Below are 14,603 nucleotides of genomic sequence, written 5' to 3' on the forward strand. Positions count from 1 at the left end.
TAATGAACAGACAAAATTACAACCTAAAGTAGACTTATTCACCGTCCTCCTTAACGCTGCTACACTTCTCTACCAAAGAACTACAGAATTCTAATCAGAAAATACACAATTATCTTTCATTGTCATTTGCTTGTTGTCATCATCCACCCTCACAATCTCTCCTACTCCTACAAAGTATAAAAAGTTGCCCCTCCATTTTAGAAACTATTATATATTATTTCTCTTCTGCATTTGCAGTTCCTTCTTATTATCTTTTTGGGTCCTCTGACTTTAAACATGCAGAAACTTTAAGTTTCTGAAGTATAACTTAAAATTCTATATCAAATTATCAATCAACATCCCTCCTTCTATAGAAAAACATTTAATAATATTCTTAATCATTTAAAATTCCACTTATTATTTCCACTAGAAGGTCTTTTCAGAATGAATTTTACCTGTGATTAACACTCACCAATTCTTTGTTGTTGTTTTCTGGGTTTTGTTTTGCATTGTTTCATTTCAGTGACACAGCAATACAACATGCAATAAATCACTCAATGTCTACGGAAGTTTATATGGGACAGAAGACACCCTTATAGTGGCAACTTCAGATTTAAGGTTAAATAATATTCAATAGGAAATTCCTCTAAATCAATCTGATGAATTTTCTAATAACAGAAATATAACTGAAATCTCTAACAGATTCGATTATCTGGCTTCTTTTTTCTAAGACTTTATTTATTTATTTTTAGAGAGACAGGAAGGGAGGGAGAAAGAGAGGGAGAGAAATATCAATGTGTGGTTGCCTTTAGTGTGCCCCCTACTGGGGACTTGGCCAGCAACCCAGGCATGTGACCTAGACTAGGAATGGAACTGGCAACCTTTTGGTTTGCAGGCCAGCACTCAATCCACTGAGCCACACCAGCCAGGGCCAATTATCTGGCTTCTAGTTGATTTAATTTCAGAAATTAAACTTTAGAATCTGAAAACTTGTTGGATTAGTCAATGTCAGAAGCACCTTAAACTCTATGTATTTTAAAAGATATTTAAAAGATAATATGCCCATTTTAGAACTTCTGGGTCTAAAAAGGGTGCTGGCCCTGGCCCGGTGGCTAGGTTGCTTGGAACACCATCTTCTACACCAAAAGATTGCAGGTTCAATTCTTGGTCAGGGCACATACCTAGACTGCAAGTACTGGAGACAACTGATCGATGTCTGTCTGCCTCTCTCTTTCTCCCCCCTACTTCACCCCTTTCCTCTCTCTAAAAAAAAAATTACTAAAAACATATCCTTGGGTGAGGATTATAAAGGGTGTTGAATACTACCCACATTATTCAAATGACGAGTGCTAAAATAGAAAAGCTGAAAAGATCCCATAAAAGAGAAGCAGACAGGTCAAAATCTTTATTTTCTGAATGTTATGAAAAGTGCATTTTGCAATTATAAATTTGCTTTTGATTGTGAAATTATTTTAAATGGTCTCCAAATATAGAAATGGTTAGCAAAGCTATATATACATGCAACAGTAGACAGCCACCGAAAATATTTATGAAGAGCTTACGAAATCATAGAAAGATGTCCATTGTAAAAGACCAGAACCCAAAATTCTACACATAACATAATCACAACTACACTTTAAAAACTATTTTTAAAAAAAGTACTGGAAAAAATCTATCAAAACAGTTATAGTGAAAAGCTTGAGCAGTAAGGAAATGGTTTGTTTTTCCATCTATTTCTCTTTCTATACTCATGAGCATGACTTTTACAATAAAAATGTAGAGTACTGATTTTTTTTAAGTTCTATGTAAAAATAATTTTATAAGGTCACTGATTATTTTAGGTATGGTACCATGCTCGTAAACAAAAATCCTACTAACAGGTATCACATTTATATTTTTAAAAAGATAATAAAAAGTGCAATTGGCTAAAAGTCAGAAGAAACAAGAAAAATCTTCCTCCCAGAGCTGATTTTTTTAATTCCCACTTAAAGATATGTTCATTGATTTTTAGAAAGGGGGAGAAAGAGAAACATCTATTGATTGCCTCCCATATGCACCCCGACCGGGGATGGAACATGCAACCTAGGTATGTGCCCTGACTAGGAATCCAACCTGCCACCTTTTGTTGTACAGGACAACACTCCAAACAAGTGAATCACCCAGCTAAGCTGATTATTTTAGCAGGATACCTGGTAATAGAAACCATTAAAATTTACTTCCCTATCAAAATCCGAGAAGATAATCACTCCACAAAAAGATAAAATTTAAAAAAACACCGATTTTGTAATACTGAGCTTGTATTTTCCAGCTCATACATGAGTTAACTCACATAATAAAGACTGCCAGCATCACAGATTGCCTGTGTTTATTAAGTGTTTTCCCAAAACAAAGTAGGAAAATAGTGTGGTCTCACTTGTGAAATATGATTGATTGATGATTCCATCCTTCGTAGCTGGGATGCCTGGATATCCAGCATCTGCAGTACATTGTTGGCCAAGGTGTTTATCAGATAGGCAACACTTGCTAAGGACTGGGTGGTATAGGCTTTGGTTTCTTCTAGGGCTCGCTGCTTATCTGCTGACTAGGAGAAAAAAAACAATCATTAATTAAAAAATAACCCATTCTATCAAACTAATCAACAATCATACTCATAAAAACAATTCTACTATTGAACCTACACACACTAGCTAAAAATGTTCTGAAAACTAATTATCAGTATGATGTAAATCCAACAACTAAACGGTTCACTAATGTTTTCATGTTGAATAAATACATCTTCCACATTGAAGATACACCTATCTGTACAGATGCAAGTAAAATCATGAAGCAATTACTTAAAATACAAGATCCAATGGATACTTTGAGCGATGACAGCTAGTATATATAGCTTCTCAATGCTACCACTGTTTAGAAAGGTGCTAGCATTGATCTGAATGTATAAATTCAGGCCTACTTTTTTTATCTTCCTGAATTCCTCCTTTCCTTCCATTCTAATATGTGAAATGTGAAATTGGCTTTAATGTAATGTCTGATTAAAATAAAAATGATATAGCCCTTGCTGATATGGCTCAATAGATTGAGTGCAGACCTGTGAACCAAATGGTCACTAGTCTGATTCTCAGTCAGGGCACATGCCTAAGTGGCAGGCCAGGTCCCCAGCTAGGGGCGTGCAAGAGGCAACCAACTGATGTCTCTCTTTGCACAACAGTGTTTCTCTCCCTCTCTTTCTCCCTCCCTTCCCCCCCTCTCTCTAAAGAAATACATAACATCTTTTAAAAAATAATAAGATAATGATGATAAACAAAAATGATAAAGTACATTAAAATGGCAATAACCATAATAAAAATTAAAATAATGAAAGGACCCATTCTTCCAAAGCATTTTAAGTGTTATGACACTATGGGAGATAAACTGCCAAGTCTCTAAAATCTACTTGGAAAACCAGAGAGTACGCAGTAAAAAGTGGTTACTTCCAAAGTTACAATTCAAAGCAATGGTAAAGACATATGCTATGCTGCTAACACCAGCTTCTTGCCCTAGAGTTCTGTAGAAAGCTACGGTTCAGCAGAACGTACACAAGCCTCTGAACCAGAAATCTTTTTTCTTAATGGCAGCTCTACTATTTACTAAAACATGTCAACTTGGCCCTGGCTCATGTGGTAAGTAGATAGAATGCAGCCTGCAAACCAAGGGGTTGCTGGTTTGATTCCCAGGCAGGGCACCCACCTGGGTTGCAGGCCAGAGCCCCAGTAAAAGGTGCACAAGGGGTAACCACACAATGATGTTTCTCTCCCTCCCTTCCCCTCTCTAAAAATAAATATTAAAATCTTAAAACACTAAAAATAAAAAAAAAATGTCTATGCAGACAACAGTTTCTCATTTGTCTCAAGAGCAAACCTCTGTATCAATCATTCTAAGTAGCTGTGAAACTCTAAGATAATGAATATAAACCCACTTTCTAAAACTACAAATCATTATCTGTAACAAGTCATTATCTCTCTGAGTGGTTATTAACTATTCAAAGTCCAGCCCGTCCCAGTTTCCTCTCTCCCACACACTTCAGAAGTCAGAATCAACAACCCTAGATAACAAGTTTTTCCAGGGGGAGAAAAACTGAAGAAGCAGCAGTTAACAAAATGGTCAAATAATATCACTTTAATTTGAAAAGAGTTAAGAATCACTGTATTAGCTTTTTATCTTTTCTCTTCTAATCCTCCATAACCTCAGTCTTATCAAAGCTCAAATTAACCATAGAGTTGAAACCAAATTTGGTTGAAGATAAACACTTTCAAAAAACACTATACAGACTTTCAGTCTCTGGTTATGTATATAGGGAGCTGGGAAGCTGGCACTCCATCATCACAGGTAAAAAGCTAAACACACTGGAAACGATCAACAACTTTTCTTAAATTCACAGTACAAAATAGTAATTCATTAACATTTTGTACACATTATTCTAAATCAGAGTATTTATTATACAGAATAATCTAAAATTAAAACAATTTATTAGTATGCTTCAAGGGATCAAAGGGACGAATATCTGGACAGATAGAATTATTTTCAATGTGTCCTTTTTTATATTGGCAGTACTTCAGATTGTTTGAAAACCAAACATTAATATTAATCCCTTCATACTATGCCATCCTCCCACTTGCCTGTTGCTAACCCTCTGTGTGATCTCAACTTCTGTGGTTCTGTTCCTGTTCTACCTGTTTATTTAGTTTGTTTTTGTTTTTGTTTTAGGTGTGATTGTTAATAATCGTGAGTTTGCTGTCATTTTAATGTGCATTTTTTTTATCTTCTTTTTCTTAAATAAGTCTCTTTAACATTTCATATAATAAGGGCTGGGTGATGATGAACTCCTTTAACTTGACCTTATCTGGGAAGCACTTTATTTGCCCTTCCATTCTAAATGAAAGCTCTGCTGGATAGAACAATCTTGGATGTAGGTCCCTGCCTTTCATGACTTGGAATACTTCTTTCCAGCTCCTTCTTGCCTGCAAGGCCTCTTTTGAGAAATCAGCTGACAGTGTTATGGAACTCCTTTGTAGGTAACTGTCTCCTCTTCTCTTGCTGCTCCTAAGATTCTCTCCTTATCTTTATTCTTGGATAAAGTAATTATGATGTACCTTGGTGTGTTCCTATTTGGGTCCACCTTCTTTGGGACTCTCTGAGCTTCCTAGACTTCCTGAAAGTCTATTTCCTTTGCCAGATTGGGGAAGTTCTCTTTTATTATTTGTTCAAATAACTTTTCCACCTGTTGCTCTTCCTCTTCCCCTCTGGTACCCCTATAATTCGGATGTTGGAACATTTAAAGATGTTCTGGAGGTTCCTAAGCCTCTCCTCATTTTTTTGAATTCCTGTTTCTTCCTCCTTTTCTCTTTGGTTGTTTCTTTCTTCTTTCTGGTCCACATCATTGATTTCAGTCCCAATTTTCTTTCCATCACTATTGGTTCCCTGTACATTTTCTTTCATTTCGCTTAGTGTAGCCTTCATTTTTTCATCTAATTTGTGACCAAATTCAACCAAGTCTGTGAGCAACATAATCACCAGTGTTTTGAACTGTGCATCTGATAAGCTGGCTATCTCTTCGTTGCTTAGTTGTATTTGCTCTGGAGCTTTGATCTGTTCTTCTGTTTGGGCCATTTTTCATTTGTTTGTTTTGATGGGCCTGTTATGTAGTGAGGGGCAGAGCCTTAGGTGTTCACTAGGGCGGGGCAACCCAGTCCCGCTGGATTGTGATGCTGTATATGGGAGCAGGGTCTGAGAGGGAACAATGGCGCTTGCTCCACTCTCTATGGGATTTCAGTCCCTTCTGCCACTTTCCCCAGGCAAACTGGGCCTTTCTGGTGCTGATTCCCGTGTGGCTGGTTTGTGTACATTCTAGGACCCTGTGGGTCTGTCTACCAAACTATCTTATGAGGCTGGGAGTCTCACCCAGCATCTCAGCCCTCACAGGAGTTTTCAACCGATGTTTTGAGGCTTTATTTCCCTGCACTTGAACTCTGGGTTGTGCACTCTGTCTCACTCCCCAGTTTCACCAGCCTTATCTGCACGTGAATATGCAAACGCCCAGTCAGCCACCCACCCTGCGCACTGTGGCCCAACTCACAGTCGCTGCCTCACTGGGTCTGCTCATTGCAACCCCACACCCGGTGTTTGTCAGCTGCTTCCTTGTGCACCCAGTGCCTCCGCTTTTATTTTTGGCCTCCGCTTTATTTTTTTGGCTGTGACCCCTCTCAGCCCAGCCACCCGACTCCACCCCTCCTACCAGTCTGGATGAATATATCTATTTTAACTTCTTGGTAGTTGGACTTCCATACAGTTCAATTTTCTGTCAATTCTGATTGCTATTTTGTTCCTAAATTGTTGTTGTCCTTATTTTGGTTGTGTGAGGAGGTACAGTATGTCAACCGACACCTTCATCTTGGTCAGAAGTCCTTCCTCACAGTTTTCCACCACACAATGTGATTGATTTGGAGAGGCTTTACTAATAAATTTAAGATGTCGCTCATAGAAAGTCAAGTGAAAATGTAATAAAAGAAAATTCATCTTCTAACTTGAGAATCTGAAGATGTTATAAGCTTATTTGGAACTGAGGGAAATATAAAGCCATATGTAAAAAGACTGATAGTGATCTTTACAAAAATTATTTTACCTGACATACTAGATCACATTTTTATCTGAGAAGCATTCCTTCATTTTGATTAAAAAGAGAAAATAAACAACGCTTCCCCACCACACACCCAACATCTGACCTACACTAGGCCAATTCTGACACTTTTGCCCACTCTACGCCACAGTGAGTTTGTTCAAGAAACAGGACCATGACACAGAAACCTCCCTGGACTTTTCAAACTAATTCCAAAAGAGAGAACTTTCTTTTTCTCTTATCTCAAATATATGAAGTCTGAAACACATGTAAGTTTGTCACAGAGCATGGAGTATGCCTATATGGAAGGATGAAGCCAGCATGTGGAAAGAAGCAGAAATGAGAGTCCTCAATTCCAGTCATTCCTGATTTTTTACATGGTTTAATTAGTACTAGTAAATTCACATTTTTGTTAAGTTTGTTCAAATTGAGTTTTTGTCATTTGAAGTCAAAAAATCCTAAAACACTTAAAAGTGTTCCTTCTAATAGCTTAATGTATACTAACTTCAGTTCTCAATAACATGGCACCTTTAAAATAGTCAAGGTGCTATGTCATCTGCCTAGACAAACCATGTATAGGCTAACTACAGACAACCGAGGCAAGTAAACTTGACAGTCGCCTCCACAACTAAAGCATCAGAGGAAAGCCAGAGAAGGTTACTTTAGATATAAGACAAGCGATCACAGACTAATTTGTTTAAGATTCTGAAAATAAAATTATTTGCTGAGACTATGGCTAACTACTTTGGGAGAACATACAACTAAAGACAAAGAGGAGTTTTTAGAAAATAATGAGAATAGAAAAGATAGAGCATTTGAGTTCTTCTTCAAGCTCTGCTCCTATATCACTGTCAATAAATCAGATACTCTCAAGGACTCATTTACTACTTGTTACTTTGAAAAGACTAGATATGATGTCAGTTTCAGCTATTAAAACACCATGATTCTCTTTTGGAACATATTTGGAAGTAGGTCATTTTAGACTGAACTACATACATGCTTATCTAAAAAGTGACAGATCACAAGTTTTATGATAGTATTGATTTTAGATTAGGAAAAAATTAAGTCTGTATGTCATGAAATTTGCTTTTTAAAAATAGACGAGCTCACCTTTACTCATTTGCCTTTTAAAAACATTCCAGATGCCTGCTCCTCCCCCAAAAGACAGGCAGAATGTAATCATAGAAAGTAGTGCTATCCTACTACCTGACAAAAAAAGATTAGAATTTTTAAAAATAATTATATTTTAAAATATGTTATAAAACATAGATTAATCACAGCTGTGCTTAGGTTAACCCCCTCCAGCCCCATTAAATAACAATAAAGAGACACTTTAAAAGAAAACAAAACCACAAAAAAAAACTTTTAGAGGCTCAATCCAAATCTGACTAATAAAAATACAAGATAAAACAGAACAGAAACAACCAAGAAAAAATTACAAGTTAATTTTCCAGAGCTAAAGTGTATAAAGAGTACTAAATGTACTCATCAAACGGTTACTAGTACAATTAATGAAAAAGAGACCCATAGCAAAGAATAACATGAGGAGTACATGATTCTACAAGGCTTCCAGAGAAGAAAAGGGGGGAAAAATAATATAGAAAAATCTGGAATCAAAATGGCACTTGACTTTTCAAAAGCAACACCAAAAGCTAGTAGAAAATGAGGAAATTTGAAGAATGCCTTGACAATATGAGAGAATTATTTCCAACATATATCTAGTCAAACTATTCATCTGGTGAAAGTTGAATAAGATTTTCAGCACACAAAAGGTCAATTTTTAAAAACTATCAATGTATTTTTTTTCCTCAGGAAGTACTAGAGGATGTGCATACTCAAAATAGAAAGCTAAGGAAAAAGGAAGCATGGGAAACAGAAAGAAAGGATCTACATCAAAGAATCAGAGGGAAGGGAAAATCTGAAAGCACAGGAAATTTCTGAATTAACAGCTGTGCTGCAGGACTAAAATGTTAGTAATCCAGATTGGAGAAGATGGCAAAAAACTCCAAGAAATATTTCTTCTGGAGGTAGAAAAGAAACTAATATTGAGACAATTCTCCATGGGTGTTTTGCATTTCTGTACATGTGGAAGCAGAGGCACTGGTTGCCTTGTGCCACCAAGTGCCTTGTGCTATCTGTTCAAGGATGTCTGCACAGAAAACAGCCTTAGAAGACAGAAAGTTCACGTCTCTCTGGAGCAAAGGGAAGGCATGCTTACTAACCAAACTAAAAGATACAGGTCCCCTAAAGTCAGGTTTCCTCCCAATCCCAATATATATGTAAGTACCACCCAGCACCCTTTCATATCACACTGAAAATTGGGACTGGGGGTACTCTTAAAGTGCAAGAAAATGCTGGTATTCTGGCTAATACAATTCCAGTGAGTAATAAAGTCCTATATCTCTGAGCCAGGTGTCTCGTGTCTTCTGCCACACCAGCCATAAAACTGTGGCTAACCTGTTAGTCCCAGACAGGGTCCAATCTCACTCTTCACAGTTCCTGACAACTGATAGATTATTGATATGTTTTAGTATGTTGGCATAAGATTTATACATCCAAGAGGAAGTTTAGAGATTTATTACAGATATAGACATAATTAATTAAGCCAGCCAATACTGAGGTAATTATTAGCTCTTAAGAGAAAAAAACCTTGATTAAGAAGTATAATCACAGTCCACTGGATGCTTCATTTGTGAATATTTACATGCATATAATGAACACACTTAAATACAAAATTGGTAAAAGTTATGTTGAAGATGAGAAGTGTAAGAAAGCAAAGTCACCATTTATCATAGTAGTAATATCCAAAAAATTTGGACATGAGCATGAACATGAGATAAACATCACAAGAGATACAAGGTGAAAGTGCTTCTGGACATCCAGAAGTAATGAAGTAAAGGGGTACTCCTGAGAAAGGCTTTTTTTTTAATTGGACAGCCAACAGAACTGCAATGTTAGAAAAAATCAAATCTGTGCTATCCAACATGATAGTCACTAAGCACATGTAGGCATGGAGCAGGTGAAAAGTAGGTAGAAGAAATATAACACTGAATTTTAAATTTAATTTCAATTAATTTAAATTTAAGTAAACAGTCCCAGCCACTGTGGCTCAGTTGATTGGGCATTATGCCCAAAACCAAAAGGTCACCAATCAGAGAAATATTAATTCTGATCAATGTTTCTCTCTCACATCAATGTTCCTCTCCCTTCCTTCCCCTCTCTCTAAAAAATAAATAAAATTTTAAAAATTAAGTAAATTTAGGTAACTATATGAAATCAATATACAAAATCAACTATATTTTAATAAAATAGCAATAAAAGTCCATAAACTAAATTAAGAATCAACTCTATTCACAATATAGTAAAAAAATAAAATACTTAAGAATAATTTTTAGAATAGAATTGTAGGACTTATACACTGAAAATTATAAATCATTACAAGAAATTAATGATCTGATTAAATGGAAAGACACACCATGTTCGGGGACCAGAAAACTTAGTATCTGATGGATCCCAAGTTTATCTACAGAGTCAACACAATCCCTATCAAAATTCCAGCAGCTTTCTGGTCAGAAATTAACAAGTGATCCTAAAATTCATAGAGATTCCAGGAATTCAGAGTAGCCAAAATAATCTTGAGGAAAAAACAATGTTGAAGGATATATAAATTTTAAAATTACGTAAGTGCAGTAATCAAAACTTTGTACTACTGGCATAAGAACAGACATAAGAATCTATGGAATAGGACTTCAGCCAAGATGGAGGTGTGGGCAGATACACCTCTGTCTCCTCACACAACCAAAAAGGACAACAACAAATTTAAAAATGAAAAACAACCAGAACTACCAGAAAATTGAACTGTATGGAAGTCCAACCACCAAGCAGTTAAAGAGGAAACATTCATCTAGACCAATAGGAGGGGCTGAAATGGGTAGCCCAGGTGAAGAGCATGCACGGTAAGGCCACAGACTAGGTGGGCGAGGCATGGCTGGCAGATGGGTGGCCCCATAAAAAACAACTGAGGAGTAAAACAGACTGCACAACCCAGGGTTCCAACGTGGAAAACTAAAGCCTCAAAACCCCTGGCTATTAAAACCTGTGGGGATTGTGGCAGTGGGAGAAACTGCCAGTCTCACAGGAGAGCTCACTGGAGAGACCCACAGGGTCCTAGAATGACCACAAACCCACTCACCCAGGAATCAGCACCAGAAGGGCCCAATTTGCTTGTGACTAGCAGAAGTGACTGAAAGTGGGGGAGGGAGGGAGCCAAAGAAACAACATTGTTCCTTCTCTGACCCCTTCTCCACAAACAGCACCACAAACTAGTGATGTGGGTTGCCCAGTGCTGCCAAATATCTAAGGCTCTACCCCTTACAATGTAGTAAGTGCACCGAGACAAAGAAATATGGCACAAATAAAAGAAGAGATCAAAACTCCAGAAAAAGAATTAACTGACAACCTAGCAGATGCAGAGTTCAAAACACTGGTAATCAGGATGCTCACAGAAATGATTGAGTACAGCCGCAAAATAAAGGAAGAAGTAAAGTTTATACAAAGTGAAATAAAGGAAAATATACACGTAGCCAACAATTAAGGGAAGGAAGCTAGGATTGAAATCAATGATTTGGACTTCCGCCAAGATGGAGGATTAAGGTGGATGTGCCTGCCTCCTCTCACAACCAAGTTTAAGGACAACTAAATATTAGCATCAGAAAACACAACCAGAACACGGAAAACTGAACTTTTCGGAAGTCCGCAAACAACAAATTCTCCGGCCCGGCCGGTAAGAGGCAAACCGGCGGCGGCGGGTTGAGGAGTTACAAAGGAGAACTCGTTCGACCCGGGCGCGGGCGCGGGACCCAGACGCGCGACTTTTCGGAAGTCCGCAAACAGCAAATTCTCCGGCCCGGCCGGTAAGAGGCAAACCCGCGGCCGGCGGGTGGAGGAGTTACAAAGGAGAACTCGTTCGACCCGGGCGCGGGCGCGGGACCCAGACGCGCGACTTTTCGGAAGTCCGCAAACAGCAAATTCTCCGGCCCGGCCGGTAAGAGGCAAACCGGCGGCGGCGGGCTGAGGAGTTACAAAGGAGAACTCGTTCGACCCGGGCGCGGGCGCGGGACCCAGACGCGCGACTTTTCGGAAGTCCGCAAACAGCAAATTCTCCGGCCCGGCCGGTAAGAGGCAAACCGGCGGCGGCGGGCTGAGGAGTTACAAAGGAGAACTCGTTCGACCCGGGCGCGGGCGCGGGACCCAGACGCGCGACTTTTCGGAAGTCCGCAAACAGCAAATTCTCCGGCCCAGCCGGTAAGAGGCAAAACGGCGGCGGCGGGTTGAGGAGTTACAAAGGAGAACTTGTTCGACCCGGGCGCGGGCGCGGAACCCAAACGCGCGAATCCAGACGCACGGGTTCCAAACCCAGGATTGGACCTAGTGAGCAGCCCACCGGGTGAGTGACTACGGAGGAGTCAGTGGGGAGGCAGTGGCAGCGAGTTGACTGTGGGTGCCCGGTTACGCGCGGGTGAGGGAGTGAGCGGGGGACCGGCGGCGGCGCCATTTCCCCCCCCCCCCCCCCGCTCTGACCACGCCCCCACATACAGCGTCACAACCAAGCGACCTGGGACTCCAAGGCGCCGCTTCTCTCACTTAAAGGGCCAGAACAGACCAAAAATGTCGCAGGGGGACCTCAAAGTCCCGGAGATAAATCTAAGTGACGAAGAAATAGCAAATCTCTCAGACGCACAGTTTAAAACACTGGTCGTCAGCTTCCTCACAGATCTGGTGGACTATAGCCACAAATTAGAGAAACATATGAAGGCTAAATTAAGGGAAATGAATGGAATTCCACAGGAAACCCATAGAGATGAAAAAAAAACTGGGACTCAACTCAATGGAGTAAACCAGAAGGAAGAAAAAAAATGATCAATCAGAAAGGAATGAAGAAATAAGAATTCAGAAAAAATGAGGAGAAGCTTAGGAACTTCCAGGACATCTATAAACGCTCCAATATCCGAATTATAGGGGTACCAGAAGGGGGAAAGACACAACCACCAGTGGAAAAATTATTTGAACAAATAATAAAAGAAAATTTCCCCAATCTGGCAAAGGAAACAGACTTCCAAGAAATCCAAGAAGCCCAGAGAGTACCAAAAAAAGTTGGACTCAAGAAGGAACACACCAAGGCATATCATAATTACATTAGCCAAAATTAAAACGAAGGAGAGAATCCTGGAAGCAGCAAGAGCTAAGGGGACAATCACCTACAAAGGAGTCCCCATCAGGCTATCAGCAGATTTCTCAAAAGAGACCTTACAGGCAAGAAGGGGCTGGAAAGAAATATTCCAAGTCATGAAAACTAAAGACCTACAACCAAGATTGCTCTACCCAGCAAAACTTTCATTTAGAACGGAAGGTCAGATAAGGTGCTTCTCAGATAAGACCAAATTCAAGGAGTTCATCATCACCAAGCCCTTATTATATGAAATGTTAAAGGGACTTATCTAAGAAAAAGAAGTTAAAGAAACATGAACAGTGAAAGGACAACAAGCTCACAGTTATCAACAACCACACCTAAAACGAAAGCAAACTAAAAGGACAGCTAGATCAGGAGTGGAAACATAGAAATGAAGAGCTCAAGTAGGGTTAGCAACAGGGGAGTGGGAGTAGAAGACGGGGAGAGAAGGTACAGAAAACAAGTAGCATAGACAGTAGATAGAAAATAGATGGGGGGGGAAGAATAGTATGGGAAATACAGAACCTAAAGGACTTGAGACACATGGACATAAGCTAAAGGGGGGGTAATCGGGGGCTCGGGGGGGCAGGGTGGAGGGGAATGAAGGGGGAATAGAACAACTGTAACAGCATAAACAATTCAAAATAAAATAAAAAAAAAAAAAAAAAAAAAGAAAAAAAAAAAAAAAAGAAATCAATGATTTGGAGAAGGAAAAAATAAACATTCGACCAGAACATAAAGAAGAAACAAGAATTTTTTTAAAATGAGGAGAGGCTTAGGAACCTCAAGGACAACTTTAAACAAACATTCCAACATCCAAATCATAGGGGTGCCAGAAGGAGAGTAAGTAGAACAACAAATTGAAAACTTATTTGAACAAATAATGAAGAGAAACTTCCCCACATAAACCTCCCCTTTGGTTACTGTCAGATTGTTCTTAATTTCAATGTCTCTGGTTATGTCTGGCTTGCTTTTTTCTTCTGTTGATTATGTTCCTGTTAAAGGTGAGAGCATATGGTATTTGTCCCTCACCACCTGGCTTATTTCACTCAGCATAATGTTGTCTAGTTCCACCAATGCTTTTGCAAATGGTAGGAGCTCCTTCTTTCTCTCTGCTGCATAGTATTCCATTGTGTGAATGTAACGTGGTTTTTTGATCCACTCATTTAATGATGGGCACTTAGGGTTACTTCCAGCACTTGGCTATTATAAATTGTGCTGCTATGAACATTGAGGTGCATAGGTTCTTTTGGATTGGTGTTGCAGGATATAATCCCAGCAATGGAACTGTTTGGTCAAAAGGTAGTTCCATTTTTAGTTTTCTGGGGAAATTCCACACTGTTTTCCACAGTGGCTGCATCAGTCTGCATTCCCACCAAGAGTGTACTAGGGTTCCCCTTTCTCCACATCCTCTCCAACACTTGTTGTTTGTTGATTTGTTTATGATGGCCATTCTAACCAGTGTGAAGTGGTGTCTCATTGTGGTTGTAATTGGCATCTCTCTGATGGCTAGTGATACTAAGCATCTTTTCATATGTCTCTGGGTCTTCTGTATGTCCCCCTCGGAGAAATGTCTGTTCAAGTCTTTTGCCCATTTTTTAAATGGGTTTTTTGTCTTCCTGGAGTGAAGTCTTATAAGTTCTTTATATATTTTGGAGATCAATAAAATGTATTTAAAACCAAAGAATTTAACTTAAACTAAGACAAAAAAAAGGAGACAGGAATCAAAGACTTTAAAAATTA

General features: G+C 39.0%; 1 protein-coding gene across 28 annotated transcripts in view; it reads right to left on the bottom strand.

Annotated features, from left to right (window-relative positions):
- ABI2 (abl interactor 2) overlaps nt 1–14,603 on the bottom strand; it is a 97,735-nt gene that overhangs the window by 59,042 nt on the left and 24,090 nt on the right. For all 28 annotated transcript variants that reach the window (XM_053658500.1, XM_053658470.1, XM_053658608.1 and 25 more), the window contains exon 2: nt 2,393–2,560. In XM_053658500.1, the coding sequence (XP_053514475.1) occupies nt 2,393–2,560 (168 nt within the window). The remainder of the gene's footprint in view (nt 1–2,392; nt 2,561–14,603) is intronic.

The sequence above is a fragment of the Artibeus jamaicensis genome, unplaced genomic scaffold (assembly GCF_021234435.1).
Source record: "Artibeus jamaicensis isolate MK-2021 breed Jamaican fruit bat unplaced genomic scaffold, CSHL_Jam_final contig_1015, whole genome shotgun sequence".
NCBI lineage: Eukaryota > Metazoa > Chordata > Mammalia > Chiroptera > Phyllostomidae > Artibeus > Artibeus jamaicensis.